The 17559-nt window shown below is 51.2% G+C and overlaps 1 protein-coding gene across 1 annotated transcript; it reads right to left on the reverse strand.

Moving 5' to 3' along the window:
- Window positions 1–2926: 2926 nt before the first annotated feature.
- On the reverse strand, window positions 2927–15918 carry LRIT3 (leucine rich repeat, Ig-like and transmembrane domains 3). Its single transcript, XM_056116644.1, has 4 exons — window positions 15803–15918; window positions 12850–13322; window positions 5693–5998; window positions 2927–3966 (listed from the first exon to the last, which is right to left on the reverse strand). Exons 1-4 carry the CDS (start codon window positions 15916–15918, stop codon window positions 2927–2929), a joined length of 1935 nt encoding a protein of 644 aa, XP_055972619.1.
- Window positions 15919–17559: the final 1641 nt, after the last annotated feature.

Below are 17559 nucleotides of genomic sequence, written 5' to 3' on the forward strand. Positions count from 1 at the left end.
GATGCCTAATTCATCATGCCTCATTTTAAACGTCTTGGATTTAAATTGCTAATGCCTCACCTCTAATGGCTGAAAATTCCCACTTTTAATAGTTTGTTCTCTATGTTCAGATAAAAAAAAACAAGAAATGAAACAAGAAAAAAACAGAAGTTGAACGATTCTGCTGCTTCTCTGATATACTTTATCGTAGCTCGGCAGGAGACTTACTATTTCCTTGTTCTTTATGACAAAAAAAAAAGTCTTAACATTCTTTTCTATCCCTCTGCCATTTTTTTTTTGGCCCACACCCAATGGTGCTCAGGGATTACTCCTGGCTCTGTACTGAGGAATCAGTCCTGGCGGTGCTCAGGGGACCATATGCATATGGGGTGCCAGGGACTGAACATAGGTCAGCTGTGTGCAAGACAAGTGCCCTCTTCGCTATATTATCTCTTAGCTGCCCCCTTTTCCATTTTTTCTTAAAAATTTGGTTAATTTGGTTGATATATAACATATCTCAGCGGGATATAAGTTATATTACTTATATCTCTTCCATAGCCACGTCCACCTGCCACATTCCAAATTCCGCAGGATGAATATGTCGTTCCCAATGTTTTCCCTTCCGAAATCTGACACGCCATTTTGTCGGTAAAGTGGCAAACAGCACCAGGCCCAGACAAGGTCAGACCTGAACACCTGAAGAATTTGCCATCAGTACTCATCAATACACTGGCTCGGCTCTTCACACACTACCTGTCTGAATGCAAGGTTTGGTCCCAATGGAAAACCAGCAGGACTGTACAAGAAGGGAGACATCCATGACATTGGCAACTATCACCCGATCTGCCTATTGTCTGTCATCTGCAAGCTGTTCACTTGAGTCATCCTGAATAGGATTATCAGAACACTAGATGAAGGTCAACCATGAGAGCAAACGGCGTTCTGCAAAGGATTCAGTACAATCGACCATATCCACACAATAACCAAACTCACTGAGTTTTCTCGGGAGTTCAAGATGCTGCTCTGTTTAACGTTCATTGATTTAAAGAAGGCCTTTGAATCTGTTAAGACGGAAGCAGTCATCGAAGCCCTAGCAAAACAGGCCGTTCAAACTCAATACATCAATCAGGATCCTCTGGGAGCTGTATTACGGATTCACTACCAGGATCTCACCATTCTACAGGGAAGTGATCATTGACATCAAGAGAGAGGTTCGGCAGGGCAATACCATTTCACCCAAACTCTTCAGTGCCACCCTCGAGAATGTCATGCGATGACTAGAATGGGAAGGAATGGGAGTGAAGATAGACAGTCGGGCAACTGCACCACCTCCACTTCACTGATGACATCGTTCTAATAACACCAAACATTAGCCAAGTGGCACAAATGCTGGCCAACTTCGACTGTAAGTGTGGAAAGATCGGACTCCAGCTGAATCTCACAAAGACAATGTTTATGAGAAAAAGTTTCGCTCCTGACATTCCATTCGCTCTCAATGGAACGAACATCTCCAAATGCAACAGTCACGTGTACCTAGGTCGAGAAGTCAATATGACAAACGACCTGGAACCTGAGTTGCACAGGAGGAAGAGATCGGCTTGGAATGCCTTCAAGAGCTTCGAAGAAATAGCTAAGAAGACAAAGAAGCTCTGGCTCTGGGCACATCTCTTCAATTTCACCACTCTTCCTGCATTAACATACGCCTCAGAGATCTGGGCCCTACGAAAACAGGAATGAGAACGCTATTCAGGTCTCCCAAAGAGGAATCAAAAGGGCTATGCTTGGAGTATCACGCTTCACTCAAATAAGAGAAAGAATCTGGAGTTCATACCTCCGTCGATGATCAAGAACCAGGGATGTTATCTCGTTTGCCAAGGCGTCGAAAATCAGATGATTTTTCAAATCGTAATGAGATTTGGAGACGACTGCTGGACTAGAGCCATTATCGACTGGATTCCATGGGACATCAAAAATCGCATGGCCGCCCACCTATGAGATGGTCAGACTTATTTGTCAAGACTCTGAACAATCAGTTTGAGGCTCTTCATGTTCCTAGAATGAACAGATGCCATTGGGCTACACTAGCACACAACAGGGACGAATGGAGACATTACTGGTGCCTGCTCAAGCAAATCAATGAGTAACAGGATGTCAAGTGATCAAATGATCTCAGTGGGACCCGGGGCTGAGATCTCCAATCCTGCTCAGATCAGAACTGGGCCTCCTCCACCCAGATCCCCCATCTTCCAGCTGGTAGATGGTTACACCCACCAACTGCCCTGGCACTGTGTAATCCCATCAACGGCCAAGATCCAGAGACTATAAAACCAAGCTCCCAGAAGCGTGCAGCTGGGACCTCTTATTGTCTAGTTCTCACTCTCGGAGAACCCAGCAGACTACCGAGAGTATCCTGCCCACACTGCAGAGTCTGGCAAGCTCCCTGTGGCGTATTTGATATGCCAAAACCCAGTAACAATGATGGGTCTCATTCTCCTGACCCTGAAAGAGCCTCTAATGTGGCACTTGCTAAAATCTCAGGGCTAGGACAAATGGAGACATTACTGGTGCCTGCTCGAGGAAATCGATGAACAACGGAATGACAGTGACAGTGACAGTGACAACATATAACTCAAAATAGATTTACTACCCATTTATATTCATTCTTGATCACTATCTCTTCTTTATATCATATGCATGTATATAATTTGAAAATCCAGGCTTCACTTATAACTCTTTCCAAGAGATTTATTTTTCAGACTCCAAACATGACTTGAAACAATAAATCATTCGTTTCCCCATCACAACCCTGAATATTCCCTTCCAACACCGTCTACCCCAACAGAAATCGAGTTCAAGAGTCATTCCCAAGAGCCAGCCCTTGGGGGCCTGAATTCGGTGAGAGAAATGTGGCCAGTTCGTTCGCAGGCCCCCGAAAGGCCCAGAGGCCTTAGCAGCGGCCCTCTGGCCTAGAGGCTGTGCTTGAACAAGCCCTGGGCGCCTCCCTGCGGGAGCGGGGACAGATCAGTGGCCTCTCCCACTCATCCCAGTCATGCCCAGCCCACAGCTCCCCTGGGCTCTCAAACTGGACGTATGTCTCTCTGGCCAGATCGTCCTCCCCAAGGGGGTCGGGCGAGCACCGCAGGCTGCAAACTTTGTAGAGCAGGAAGAAGATCAGGGGCAAGACGGCCACGCCGGCAGCCCCGCTGGCCAGGACCAGGGCCGAGTGTGAGGGGTCGCTGCCCTCCGTGGTGAAGCTGATGCACTGCTGTGTCCGGGGCAGTGCCCCTTGGGGACAGATGCAGGCCACGTATCGCTGGCCGGCCTCTAAGCCCACAATGGTGACCCGGTTCCCACGGGTGTCTGCGTGCAGGGGCCGCAGGTCCTCCTCGCCGAGCCTGGAGTACAGCACGGCCACCCCTGAGGCCCCCGATGCGCTCCTGGGGTCCCAGGCCAGAGTTGCGCTGTCCCGGGTCCGGTCTACCACCCTGAGGTTTTCTATCTCGGCACCGACGGCCACGGCTGGGGCTCCATCCAAGGACACCAGCTCGTCCACTCCACTGGTACTGACCAGGGTACGTGTCCTGCCGCCTAGACCTGACGCCGCCTTCCTCTCCCAGCCTGGGCTCAATGCCGTGCTGGAAGGAAGGACGGCAGAGAAGGCGGGTGGCAGGGAGAAGGCCATGGAGGGGCGAGGAGGGGATGTAGAGGGGGGAGGAAGGGAAGTGGGGGCCGAGGGGGCAGAGGAGGACGTAGAGGCCAGAGGCCAGGGGGACGTGGACGGCCAGGCGGGCTGGGCCTCTGACTGGAGGCCACCTCCTGCAGACGGCGTGGCCGTGCTGGTGCCCACCACCATCACAGCCACCACGGCATCCGCCGTACCAGCCAGGTTCCTGGCCCGACAGTTGTAATCTCCAGCATCCGCGTGCGAGATGCCCACCACACTGATGACCGACCAGCGGACGCCTTCGGTTGGGGACTCCTGAATGGCTACGAGAGAAACGAAAGTCTGTGAGAAAAAAGGATGGAAAAGGACAAGACATGTGTGTGTGGGGTGGGGGGGGGGGAGCACGGAGTGCGCTGCAGGTGGCGGGCCCCACCCCTTCCCAGGCAGAGAAATGCCCCAAGAGCCAGGCTGAGGGAGCAGAGTAATAGCACAGCGGGGAGGGTATTTGCCTTGCATGCAATCAACTTGGGTTCGATCCCCAGAATCCCATATGGTCCCCTGAGCACTGCCAGGAGTAATTCCTGAGTGCTGAGCCAGGAGAAATCCCTGAGCATCGCCAGGTATGACCCAAAAAGAAAAAAAAAAAAAGGTTTTGCTTCCCCGAGAGGTTTCTGTTTCTGTTGACTTGATTATTTAAACAATCATTGAAAAATAATAGATTTGGATGAAAGTACTCTCGGGGGTCCCCCTGCAGTGCTCAGAGCTGTTTCTGGGTTTGTGCTGGGGAGTTTGCCCTAGCAATGCTCAGGGCCCGCCCGCTGCTGGGCACTGACCCCAGGCATCCAGCACGCAGAGCGTGTCCTCAGCCTACTTGAGGTAGGCAGGTGGACAGGCAAAGGCCCTCAGCAATGAAACTCAGGTCAACAAAATTTCTGGGGGGGAAATTCTAAGGCTGATCTGCCCTGTGGATATGGATAAGACCTTGAGCAGCAATGGATCGTGAGGAGATTGGACCCCTCCCCGAGAAGGAAATTCCTTGAATTCCCTCCGACCTCTCCCTTATTTGAGTAGCTTTAGTGATTCAGCTCAGAGAAAACTTCAGAACAATTCAGACCAAGACATCCCAAGAAGATACTCAATAAAGGCCACCTTGAACAAAGGAAGGGCACGTATATGCTGCCCGAGCCCAGGTGCTTCTTTCACCCACATGGCCAAGCACATGTGGTGCTAGAGCACATGTGTCACTCACATCTCCCCTCTTGATATGTGGACTTTCGTGCTTTCCTGTCTGATGCTGGGATGTGTGTAGGGGCTCTCTCCGCCCTTGGAGAAGCTCATGTTCTGTTCTCTTTTGAGTGAGTTACTCTCTCTCTCTCTCTCTCTCTCTCTCTCTCTCTCTCTCTCTCTCTCTCTCCCCACACACACACACACTCCACACCTTCAAAAACCCTCCAAATAAAATCTATTTACTTCACTGCTTGTCTGCTCCTGAAATTCCTTTCTGCGAGATGAGACAAGAACCCAATAACCCTGGGTCCTGGATGGCAGAAGCAGATGGGGAGAAAGTGACCATCTTTCTCGTCCCCGCTTCACATGAGCCACCATGGGACCCACCGACATCACTCTGAGATGTCACCCAGACCCGGAAAGGCCTTTTTTGAGGCAACTGTAACAGCATCGACATGTCCAGAGTAATGTGACGAGGACAGGCCTTATCTACAATCCGAAGCCACTGGGCCATGTTGGGGGGTTGTAGATGGACCTAGGAAGTCCTGTCCTCACCATCATCCCTCTCTGGCTTTTGGAAGAAGAAAATTGCAGGGTCTGTTTTTCTCTCCATAGTGAGAGCCACTGCAAGGAGCATTGACCAACATAAAGAACCTTCTCAATTCCTCGTGTCCAGCAACCTTGGAAGAGGAACGAAATGGCCAGCATCACGGGGAGGCCCAGTCATTTGGAAGCTCCTCATCTTATCTCCCCAGGTAATGGGTACAGGCCATGTGTGGGATTCTCAGAGCGAAGCCAGAGACACCTTCGCGCCCCAGGTACCTGTGTGATTGACGGGCGAGCCGTCCGCTCGGGTCCAGGTAAGCCGCGGGGTGGGGTGACCGGTAGCATCACACCGCAGCAGGACATTGCTGCCCAGTGCAGAGGTGATCTGTGTGGCTGAGATCTTCACAGATGGCTTCATACACCGCTCCAGCTCAGCACGCTGGAACGGGATCCCGGCCAGACGCTCAGGCCCACGGCACATCATCAAGGGGTCCAGCAGCACCAGAGCAGGTGCTGGGGCTTTGGACAACTCAATTATTCTGGAAATGTGGCAGTCACATCGCCAGGGGTTGTCCTGCAGACCTAAAGCAGACGGAGGGAGACAGGCGGTGGCAGGTCAGAGCTGAGCCTCTCCGGGGGAGGCAGGTCTGTGCTCAGTCCTGAAACAAGGGCCTGTGGGCAGGAGGCCAAGGACCTGGTGTCTGGCCTGGTCAGCACAGATCATTATTAACACAGCTAAACATTCCTGGGCATTGTCTGTGCTGGACTCTGAGCGTTTGCCTTGTTTAAGCCCAACGAGGAAGAGAGTTTCAGTATCTCTGTATTCAAGAGGAATAATCTGAGACCCAGAAAAAGCAAATATTTTGACCAAGATCATAAAGCCGGTGTGAGAGCCAGTATTTGAATCAAAGTACCGTGAAGTTTGTACTTCACAGTGATGGGAGCGTTTCTCAGGACGGTGAAAGGACTGATGCATCCTAAATACATACAGGGCTTGGAAAAAGAGCTTGCCTTGCATGGAGCTGACCAGGCGTGGCCCCCTGAACACCGAACCTGGTGTAAGCTCCAGCACTGCTGCATCTGGGCCAACCAACCAACACCCCCCCAAAAGTTCTATGGGACACAGAGAATAACATTGCTCAGTATGAAATATTGTCATCAATTAGTCTGATTTTTTTTCATGTACGAGTACTGCTATTTATTCAGCCACTGATCAGCTGATTGAATTGTGCATGAACTCCACCTTACTTTTTTTTTCATTTTTTATAATTTTATTTATTGAATCACTGTGAGAGCAGTTACAAAGCTTTCGGGTCTAAGTCTCGGTCATACAATGAAACACCCGTACCTTCACCAGTGCCCATTCTCCACCACCAAAACCCCCAGTATACCCCCATCTCACACCCTCCCCCTACCTACGGGGCAGATGATTTTCACATTACTCTCTCCTTACTTCGATTACATTCAATATTTTGACACCAGACCCAATATTATTATTTGGGATTTTACCCCAACACTCAGATCTTCTGAAAAGGCAACAGTAGACAATTTGTTTTCTATTGCTGGTTATAAATAACGTATGATGTCGCGTGGCTGCAGTAGTGGCCACGCAATTTTGAAATTCTGAAATTTTAACACTTAAATCTGGAGAGATGTCTGCCAAAACCTGCTGGGTGCCGAGATTTGTTCCTAAGTCTCTGGGATCATGGCTGTTAAGCAGCTTGATCAGGACCCGCAGAGACTGTTCATGGGCGATGACTCAGGGTCTGGTTGGGACGGGGAGGAAAGGGCCGGCTCCACCCCCATCCCGTGAGGCCTCACATGTCTCGTCACTGAGGGCCCAAACTTGATTGTTCAATGGCCTCTGGAGGATGGCAGCCACCAAGCTGCCTAGGGGGAGCAAGCGGAGGGACAGCACCCTTCCCCCTCCCCGGGGTGGCCCAGCAACAGTAACCTACTGTGGGTCCAGACACATTTCTGCCAAAAGCCACTGGGTTCCGATATTTGTTTCTAAGTCTCTGGGATCATGGCCATTAAGCAGCTTGATCAGGAACCAGAGAAGCCTTATGTGGGCGAAACTCAAGGTTTCGTTGGGGTGGGGAGGAAAGGGCCAGATCCACCCCCATCCCGTGAGGCCCCACATGTCTCATCTCTGCAGGCCCATACCTGATTGTCCAGTGGCCTATGGAGGATGGAGGCCACTGGGCCGCCAGAAGGAACAGGCCAAGGTGTGAAACCTATTCCCACCTGTAGTGGCCCAGCGCCGGTAACCTACTGCAGAAACAAGACACAATTCTGTCAAAAGCCGTTGGGTTCCGAGATTCGTTTCTGAGTCTCTGGGATCATGACCATTAAGTGGCTTGATCAGGAGCCAGAGAGGCCGTTTGTGGGCGGTGACTTGGGATCTCACTGGAGTGGGAAGGAAAGGTCCGGCTCCACCCATCCCGTGAGGCCCCATGTATCTGGTCACTGTGGGCCCAAACCTGACTGTCCAGTGGCCTCTGGAAGATGGCAGCCACCAGGCCGCCAGGGGGAACAGGCCAAGGCACGAAACCTATTCCCACCTGGTGTGGCTTGGCGCCGGTAACCTACTGCAGGGACTGGACATATTTATGCCAAAAACCATTGGGTTTCAAGATGTTTCTGAGTCTCTGGGATCACGGCCGTTAAGCAGTTTGATCAGGAACCAGAGAGGCCATGCCTTCAATTATATAGCTGAGCCAGAGGTGGTTTGTGGGTGTGTCTCCCACATACCTAACTTTTGGCCATTTACTTTCTTGGTAAACTTTGCCCCAAGTGTTTGGGGTCTGGCCAAAGGCATAGCAGCAATTTTGGGGTATCTGGAAGTCTGGAGGTGCCATGAGGATGCTGATGCCCTCGCCTCACAGGTACAGATTGACCTACTAATGGCACCATACCCTCAATTCATCTTATTTTTAAGATGTAATCAGGGTAATACAAGTTCCACATAGCAAAAGCATAGAGTAAGCTGCAGCTGATGTCATGAGACAGGATGGAAGGCCAGGAGACATGGCCGAGTGTGGGTGTGTGGGTGTGTGGGTGTGAAGCCGGGAGACGTGTCCAAGTGGGTGTCTGAGCTGGCCAAGGGGGTTCATTGTTCAAATCTTCCTTCAGGAGGGAACCAGGGTGATAGCACAAGTCCACTGCCTCGGTGATCTGCCATGCTTTGCCTGCGAGAGCTGAAGTGCTCCTTCATCACCAGGATCAGCTGTTGAGTGACTATCTCTGTGGGGAGACAGGCTCAGTGAGATGAGAGTTCGACTCATCTGTGGAAGGAACTTTCCACAGAAGTCTCTGGCCGGATGCTGAGGCCACTGCCCTCTCAGAGCTCGAAGGGAGATGGTGGCCAGGGCAGAAAAGCGCCACTTCCTGTCACACTCTCTTTGACCTGACCCAGACTCCAGAAGCTCAGCTCAAGAAGGAACTTGGCAGAACATGTTGGAGCCTGGTGTGAGGACTGCAGACCTGTGGCTGCACCGGGAGGAACTGCAGACCTGTGGCTGCACTGGGAGGAACTGGAGGCCTGTGGCTGCACCGGGAGGAACCACAGACCTGTGGCTGCACTGGGAAGAACTGCAGACCTGTGGCTGCACCAGAGAGAACTACAGGCCTGTGGTTGCACCGGGGGGGGAACTGCAGGACTGTGGCTGCTCTGGAAGGAACTGCAGACCTGTGGCTGCTCTGGGAAGAACTGCAGACATGTGGCTGCACCGGGGGGGGGGGGGGGGGGAGAGGGAGGGGGAAGACTGCAGACATGTGGCTGCGCGGGGGAGGGGGGGATCTGCAGGACTGTGGCTGCACAGGAGGGAACTGCAGACCTGTGGCTGCACCGGGGGGAACTGCAGGCCTGTGGCTGCATTGGGAGGAACTGCAGACCTGTGGCTGCACTGGCAGGAACTGAAGGCCTATGGTTGCACAGGGAAGCTTGAGAAGTGACCAGGAGGAGCTTGAGAAGTCTGCCCAAGGCCATGCAGGGCCCCGCCATCAAAGGTGGACGCTTGCTGGCCCAACCCAAGCTCTTCCTTCTCTGCTACCACAGTATGGACAGCCACTCTCTGGGAGCTAGAGTGAGTCTCTGTATTTTCACACCTGATGATAGGCAGCACAGAGAGGTCACTACCATGACCCCCTAGGTGATACGGGCAGTGAAACACTCAGCTGTGGAAGCCCCTGTCCCTGCACCAAGCCCCTCTCTGCATCAGCACAGGACGGAGAAGCCGTGACGGGCACCGGGACGCATGTCCAGAGGCAGTAAATGTCAAGACTTGGGAGGGAAAGGGCACAGATTTGACCCGTCTCAATCATGCTTGAGACGGTTACATAAATGTGTTAATAATGAGACCAAAGTGACCCAGCCGGTTCCATGGAGAAGTTACATAAACCAGGAAAACATTTTCAAATCCCTCAAAAATAAAACCTTGTCTCTTCCAGCTTTGACGCAGCACCGGTCAAAGGTACAACTTTGAAAAATCTGAGTAAGAGCCATGATCTGAGGACTAAGCACCTTCACAGAGAGGACAAAGGTCCAAGAACACCAAAGTTAAACTGTCGTTCTCGCTGAATTCCTCCCAGGTGGCACACCAGCCAGTCACGATCACTCAAACTCATTAATTTATTTTATGCAACTGCACTCAACGGCCCAAATAAAACTTGCCTTATCTCTTTCCTGAAAGAGTACTGTTTATGTGTCTTTGTGTGCATCACAATGCTTGGGGTCAATTAGGCTCTTTGTGTATGTGTGTCTGTGTGTCTGTGTGTGTGTGTGTATGTGTGTGTAAAGTCAGCAATAAGTTTCTGTCCAAGGGGTCAGAGTGATTGTACAGTGGATAGGGCACTTGCCTTCGATGCAGTCGACCTGGGTTTCATCCCCAGCATCCCATGTGGTCCTCCAAGCCTGCAAGGAGTGATCCCTGAACCAGATGTGATCCTTGAACACAGAATAATTTGTACAAAAAAATTCTGTGCATATTATTCTGAATATACTGAAAGTTCCCCAGATAGCTCTGTGGAGGCGACCATGCTTCCCAATCCAGGAGCAGAAGGAAATTTTTCAATAAACGATGCTGGATCAACTGGACAGCTGTTGGGGGGGATGACCACAACCTTTCACCTCAGGTCATGTTCAGACTGTTTGGAGGCAAGTCAAAGACATAAGAAGGAAATCTGGGGCTGGAGCTATAGTACAGTGGGTAGGGCATTTGCCTTGCACGCGGCCGACCTGGGTTCGATTCCCAGCATCCCATATGGTCCCCCAAGCACCGCCAGGAGTAATTCCTGAGTGCAAATCCAGAAGCAACCCCTGAGCATCTCCAGGTGTGACCAAAAAAGAAAAAAAAACCCAAAACCCCAAAACACTAACATACACACACACACACACACACACACACACACACACACACACACACACATTTTGGAGCTGAAGCTATAGTACTTCGGGTAAGGCACTTGTCTTGCATGCAGTCAACCTGGGTTCGGTCCCTGGCACCCAATATGACCTGCGAACTCAGCCAGGAGTGATCCCTGAGCACCATCCCATGTGGGACCCCCCCTCAAAAAAACTTTTTAACAATAGAAATAAAAGCAAAAATAAATGGATTGTGAATTTGAGGTTTGACTTCTATGAAAAAGATGGTGTTGAATAGGCATCATCAACAAGGTACCTCAGGCATCACTGTAAAGCTGACTGCTGTCTGGAAGCTCTCAGGAGGCACTGACCAAGCGCCCCTTGGGGTGGGGGGAGTTTGCCTGGTGGAACTGGTGTCGCTGCCATATTTCTGTGGGAACCTGTGGGCTGCTACAGCCCTGCATATTCGGTTCTAAGAACAGAACCACGCTCCTGGCTAAGCATACCTGGGGGCAGTAGAAGAGATCCCCAGACACTCGCTGTCTCCTTCATGCTGCAGGCTTCTCCAGCACACTGAGGGCCTTGTGGAACCGACCTGTGCAACTATTTTCTCATTCTTAAGAAGCAGGCCATGGAAACTTACCTGAAATTGTATTGCACATCAAAATCTATCCGAGCTTCATCATTAATTCATACCTTTACTTGCCAGGACACTTATTTACGCTGTTTTGTTTTTTGAGAGAATTTATCTTTAGTTAGGGCGGGGAGGGTGTGACACACCTGGCAGTGCCCAGGGCTTTTTCCTGCCTCTGTATGGCAGCTCATATGCTGAGAATTGAACCCAGGTTAGCTGCATGCAAGGTCAGTGCTACACCAACTGTCCAATCTCCCTGGGCCAAGACATTGGTTTTTACAGCCACATTACAGGATGGCTTTATTGACTGTTTTCCCTCATGTTGAAGAGAGAGGGAGTCATTGAAAAGCTTCTCCATAACAATTTTTAAAATAAAATAAATATATGATGTAGAGAGATCAGTACAAAATCTCATTGGACAATAACTCTGGTTTTGCCACAAATATCACATCACAAATGGTGACCCAGCCCAATAGTTGCCTGGTGAGAGAATTTGGGCAAACAGTCTAGTTTGTGCCTCATTTCTCCATCCAACAAAGGGATGAGGCGAATATGAGGCTGAGAAGCTCCACCTGTCAGACCTAACCCCGGGGCGAATGCCTGTCAGCATCAGCTGTCAGCATCACCACAGTTCCAAGCACCCTGTGCCAATGACAGTAAAAGGCCCTCCCGTTGATCGTCGATTTGCTTGAGCGGGCCCAGTAACGTCTCCATTGGAGACTTTGTTGTTACTGTGTTTGGCATATCGAATACTCTCGGTAGCATGCCGGGCTCTCCGAGAGGGGTGGAGGAATCGAACTCGGGTCGGCCATGTTGGCCGCTTGTAAGGTGAACGCCCTACCACTGTGCTATCGCTCCAGCCGCCAATGACAGTAATCTCAGGAAATTTAAACAGTGTTTCCCACTACAAGAGTCAGGAATCAGCAGCTATGAAAGGTGGTGCTAGAGTTCAAGGCAGAGAGGTCCAGAAAATCTCAAACCAATATCATCACCACATGCTGGAGATGACATGGAATCTTCCAAGATAGTTAAAGTTGCGAAGCCCGACAAGAGACACCGAGACAACTGCCTTGAGTAAGTTTGTCCCGTGGTGGACAACGATAGCTGCCATGAAGCCCGCTCACTCTGAATATCCACCAGTGACATGGCTTAGTGTTCAAGAACCAGCCCCACATGCAGGAGGTCCGGGTTCGAAGCCTCGCACCACCCCCCAAATAAAAGTCAGGACAGTGGCAAGCGATGAGTCTTAGGTGGTAGATGCCTAACACGAAGGTCATGAGTTTGAGCCCCACTTGCCCTCCCTGCCACCGAGCACTGCCGGGAGTGGCCCTGCTGGCTGGCCCCTGAGTACTGCAGGACAAGCACCTCCAGCCCGAGCCAAGAGAGGCCCCAGGCCCTGATGCCCCGCCTCATGTGGTCCCTGGCTAGGCTTACCAAGAATGACTCTCCCTGGGGAGAATTCCTGACTCCCGGGCGCCGGGACCAAGTGGGACCAGCTGTCCAGGAAGTCTGGCGGCAGCGTGGCCAGCCTGTTGCTGGACAGGTCCAGGTAGGCGAGGCGCCGGAGGTAGGGGGCCGCGCCTTGGGGGACGCTGTCGATCCTGTTATTGTGCAGGACCAGGGTCCGCAGGAGGGGCGTGTCCCGCAGGGCCGCCCACGGGAAGGCCGCCAGCCCGTTGCCGTCCAGCCGCAGCTCATGCAGCCGCCGCAGGTTGTAGAGGCTGCCGGCGTCCAGGCTGGCCACGGCGCTGTAGGTCACCCAGAGCGAGCGGAGCTCCAGCAGCTCGTAGAAGGCCTCGGCGGGGATGCTGCGGAGGGCGGCCTTCTCGATGCGGAGCTTCTCCGTCTCCACGGGGACGCTGCTGGGCACCTCGGTCATGTCCGGGTCATCGCACAGCACCACCACCCTAGGGGCCAAGGCGCCGAGGGAAGGGCAAGGCCAGTTGGAGAGAGGCAGCGCCTTCTCCCTCTGCCTGCGGCCAGCCTGCTCGGGACGGACTCGTCCTCTTTGTCATCATCTTCAGGTCGAACCCTATGAAAAGCTCCTTTTCTTTTCTTGTTTCTTTTTGGGTCACACACAGCGATGCTCAGGGGTTACTCCTGGCTCTGCACTCAGGAATTACTCCTGGCAGTGCTTGGGGGACCATATGGGATGCCGGGGATTGAACCTGGGTTGGCCTCGTTCAAGGTAAATGCCCTCCACACTGTACTATGTCTCTGGCCCCGAAATGCTCCCTTTTTTAAAAAAGAGAAATATTGTCATGGCTGGACAAACAGCACAGTGGGGAACGCTTGATTATCCAGACCCCAAGCTGGGGCGGGGGAGGAGCAGGGGGCGATCCCTGAGCACTGCTGGGTGTAGCCTCAAAACTAAAATTTGAAAAAAAATTTTTTTTAGTTGTCAAATATCTGTCTCCTGTGGTTCTCTCTAATGTCCTGAAGCTTTTGAACTTGGTCAGGCCCGCACGGCAGCTGGGAGTTCACAGACCCCTTAGGCCAGTCCAGCAGCAGCTCTTAGCATGGGCCGGGCCAGGTCAGCTCTGGTCTCTGCTCTGGGAATCCACTTCCTCCTCCTCTGAGACTCGTCGGACTTTCCATCCCTGTCTGTGTCAGGCCGGTGCCCCCTTAGGCCAGATTGTCGCCTTCCAGCTCCCTGGGGCCTGGGAGCCTGGATGAGCAAGTCCTACCAGCCTGGCCTCTGGCCACCCCTGCCCTCTTTGAGCTCTGGTTCTTTATGAAATGATAGCAAATGGCCTGGTTGCTGGTGTTCTCACCAGAGAGAATGTGCTGTGGTTTGGGTGAAAACCGTGAAAAATGGGGCCACTGAGGAGGAGGAAAACGATCATTTCTCTGACTGTTTCCCCCAAAGTGCGCTGGCCTGCCGTCCTAACTGGGACTCATCTGACAAGGGCGTCAAATTGAGTCATTTCCTGCTCATTTTCTTTAATTGTCAAGTGATCACACTGACAGGAGACCTAGAGCTGATTATGTAATAAATCAGGCAAAGCACTCAAAAAGTCATTATCAGCAGGATTTGTTAGAAGGCCTAAAACTGGGTCATTCTGTTTGTTTGTTGGCTTGCTTCAGTTTGGGGGCCACGCCTGGTGGCACTCAGAGCTCACTCCTGGCTCTGCTCCCGGGGCTCACTCCTGGCACAGCTCAGGGGGCCATATTGGGTGCCAGAAATCAAAACTGAGTTCCTGTGGACAAGGCAAGCACCCTACCTGCTGTACTGCCTCTCCAGCCCTATTTTTTCTTTTTTTTTTTTCTTTTTGGGTCACACCCAGCGATGCTCTGGGGTGGCTCTGCGCTCAGGAATTACTCCTGGCAATGCTCGGGGGACCCTATGGAATGCTGGGAATCGAACCCGGGTCAGCCGCATGCAAGGAAAACACCCTACCCGCTGTGCTATCACTCTAGCCCCGGGCCCTAATTTTTTAACAAATTGTTTTAAGAGCTTCACTGTTCACTTCAAATAACATATCCAAACCTGATCTTGTTAAAGACACAGTGCTTAAAAGACTACCATATTTAATAAGATGTGTTTGGATTTACCGTCTATCTAAATTCGAGGTAGGGAACATCCAGCCAGGCCCGGGCCAGATGACAGGACATATCTGGTCCATGACAGGAGAGACACGGATATTTAACCTGGGCTGCCTGTGGTCCCAGTGGCCTATCACGTGACCCAGAAATGATGTCATCATCATATCCTAATGCCCCTTGGCAGACAAAAATTCCCCACCCAAAGAAGACAAGCATATTGTAAGCCACTGTCCTCACTTGACAGGTAAATACCAACACAACCTAAGGTGAAGTCACTTCTCTGCACTCCTACACCCCTGTGCAGGGGGTGGGCTGACCCCTTTGACATTTATTTTTAAACTCCGGGATCTTACAGCTATGAGCGCCTCTGACTTCTCTCTTGATCAAGATTCTTCTGAATATGATCAATCCTAAGAAAGACTTGGGAACCTCCGCTCTGACTTCTCACAGCTATGAGCGCCTCTGACTTCTCTCTTGATCAAGATTCTTCTGAATATGATCAATCCTAAGAAAGACTTGGGAACCTCCGCTCCCAGAGTCCAATGTGTGGGCACCCAGCATCCTGCCCACATGCACTCGGACTTTCTGTAACTTCCCATAGCTGCACTTCTGGGGTCCGTCCACCCAAAGGGGCATTTTGTGAATCTGGGCCCAGCGGCTCTGTTTAACACAGAGTGGGCTCGAGAGGCCCAGAGAGTAGGAACCATAAATAGCTCAAGAAGAAACCCATGACCAGCGATGACCAGCAGTGACCAGCCAAGCTCCCTGGCCTGGAAGGGAAGCTGCTCTCCTCTCCTTGCTCTCCCAGACCCAGTGCCCGGCTGGCAAGCAGAGCACCTACCTGGATTCCATGTCGTCATCTGAGCTGAGGGCATCGCAGGAGCACTGTGAGGGACACAAGCCACTCGCTCCTTCCAAAACGCCCAGCACAACACCCAGGCATGCCAGGAGCCGCATGGCACCAGGTAGAGGTTATCTAAGCAAAGGGTGAGAGCCAGAGCCTGGCACTTGGGTGCCGTTGTGCCAGGAACCTGTGGGAACAGCGGCTTAGCTGGGATTAGCTGAGATCTACAGTTACTTAACCTTCAAGTGGGTTTTGTGGGGGATCAATCAATCTAGCCTTTGAATACAGGGACAGCGAAGGCACACCTTCTAAGGGAAATAAAAATCAGACACATGTCAAGAAAATTTTGGTGACTGGCTATGTCTGGATTTGCAAGGACTTGCTAATGAAATCCCTCTCCCATGGAAGTGCTTGCTAGAACCCCTCGGAGCTAAAACAAGCCAGTGTTTTAACCTAATAGATTAGAAACATAGCATATTACTTACACATTAAGTTATTCATTTTACCGAATGCATTTGCTTTCTCAGCATCATGCCTAACAAGCTAAAGACAGAAGCATGCGACCGAAAACGGATTTGGAATGAGCAGTTGCCTCATTCTGGTTATCTCCAGAAACAAACCGAGTCCGGTGCTTAGAATCTTCAGGCGATCTCTGCTGGTCCACCACTGACCTGGGGGACTGAGGGACTGATGAGAGCTTGTTGTGCCACTCTCCCAGGCCCCCCCAGCCCTGCAGTGTCCTTCCCAGCTCACACCTTAGTAAGGAAGCCGTCATCTCTGTCTGAGAATGTCTTTTATTCCAAGTCAGTTTCCCAGGTTATGGACATCAGATCATAAGACTCCAATGCTGTGTCATTTGAACAGAATGACATTTAAACTTATCAGAAAATAAAAGCAAAGTAATAAGAGCAATCTAGGAGCCAAAGAGATGGTACAGCAGGTAGGGCACTTGCCTTGCACACAGTCAGCTGGGGTTCAATCCCCGGTACCACGCATGGTCCCCCAAGCCCTGCCAGGAATGATCCCCGAGTGCAGAGCCAGGAGTAAGTCTTAAAAGCCACTGGGTGTGGCCCCCAAAACATAAAAAAATTAAGTTCTGAGGGTAGAACTCGCATTATTTTTTTCCTCACCACCATAAAATTAAAGGAAATCTTAATCCCTGTAATGAACACAGGGAAATGTGTATGGGGGAAAAAAGGGGATTTAAATATACAAAGTGAAAAGTGCACACAGAAATTATATCCATGTGTGAAAATATATGAACATTGACTTGTGATTTAGAAACAATGGTACTGAATGTTTACTGGCTTTGGGGTGTAGACACCCCCTCAGGTCGTTCTTGGGGGCTCAGGGTCACTCCTGGCTAGGCAAGTGCCCAGGCTGGACAGTAGAGGGCTTCACTGGCAAACTTGGGCCCTTGCACACATGAGCACAGACCTCGAATCCGAGCTATGTTCTAGTCTCCTTCAAGGGTGTGTTTTTATTTGTGCATCAGTAAATAGTTACGTGGAACATTTTCATCAGCTCAGTGCCCTTCCAGTGGGGTGTCCAGTCATTTATTTCCATGATTATTTATAAAAGCCAAGTAACCATTGTTACTTAAAATAGCGGCTGATCTAGTGGGCCATCAGTGTGTGCCATGTCCAAGCATGGGTAGGGACAAGGAGGCGGAATGTCAATGTCATGGGCCTGGATTCACCCAAGGAAATCAGTTTATATATAAGACAAGGACTAGCACAGAGGCTCGTGCAGAG

The sequence above is a fragment of the Sorex fumeus genome, unplaced genomic scaffold (genome assembly GCF_029834395.1).
Source record: "Sorex fumeus unplaced genomic scaffold, SorFum_2.1 ptg000033l, whole genome shotgun sequence".
Lineage (NCBI taxonomy): Eukaryota > Metazoa > Chordata > Mammalia > Eulipotyphla > Soricidae > Sorex > Sorex fumeus.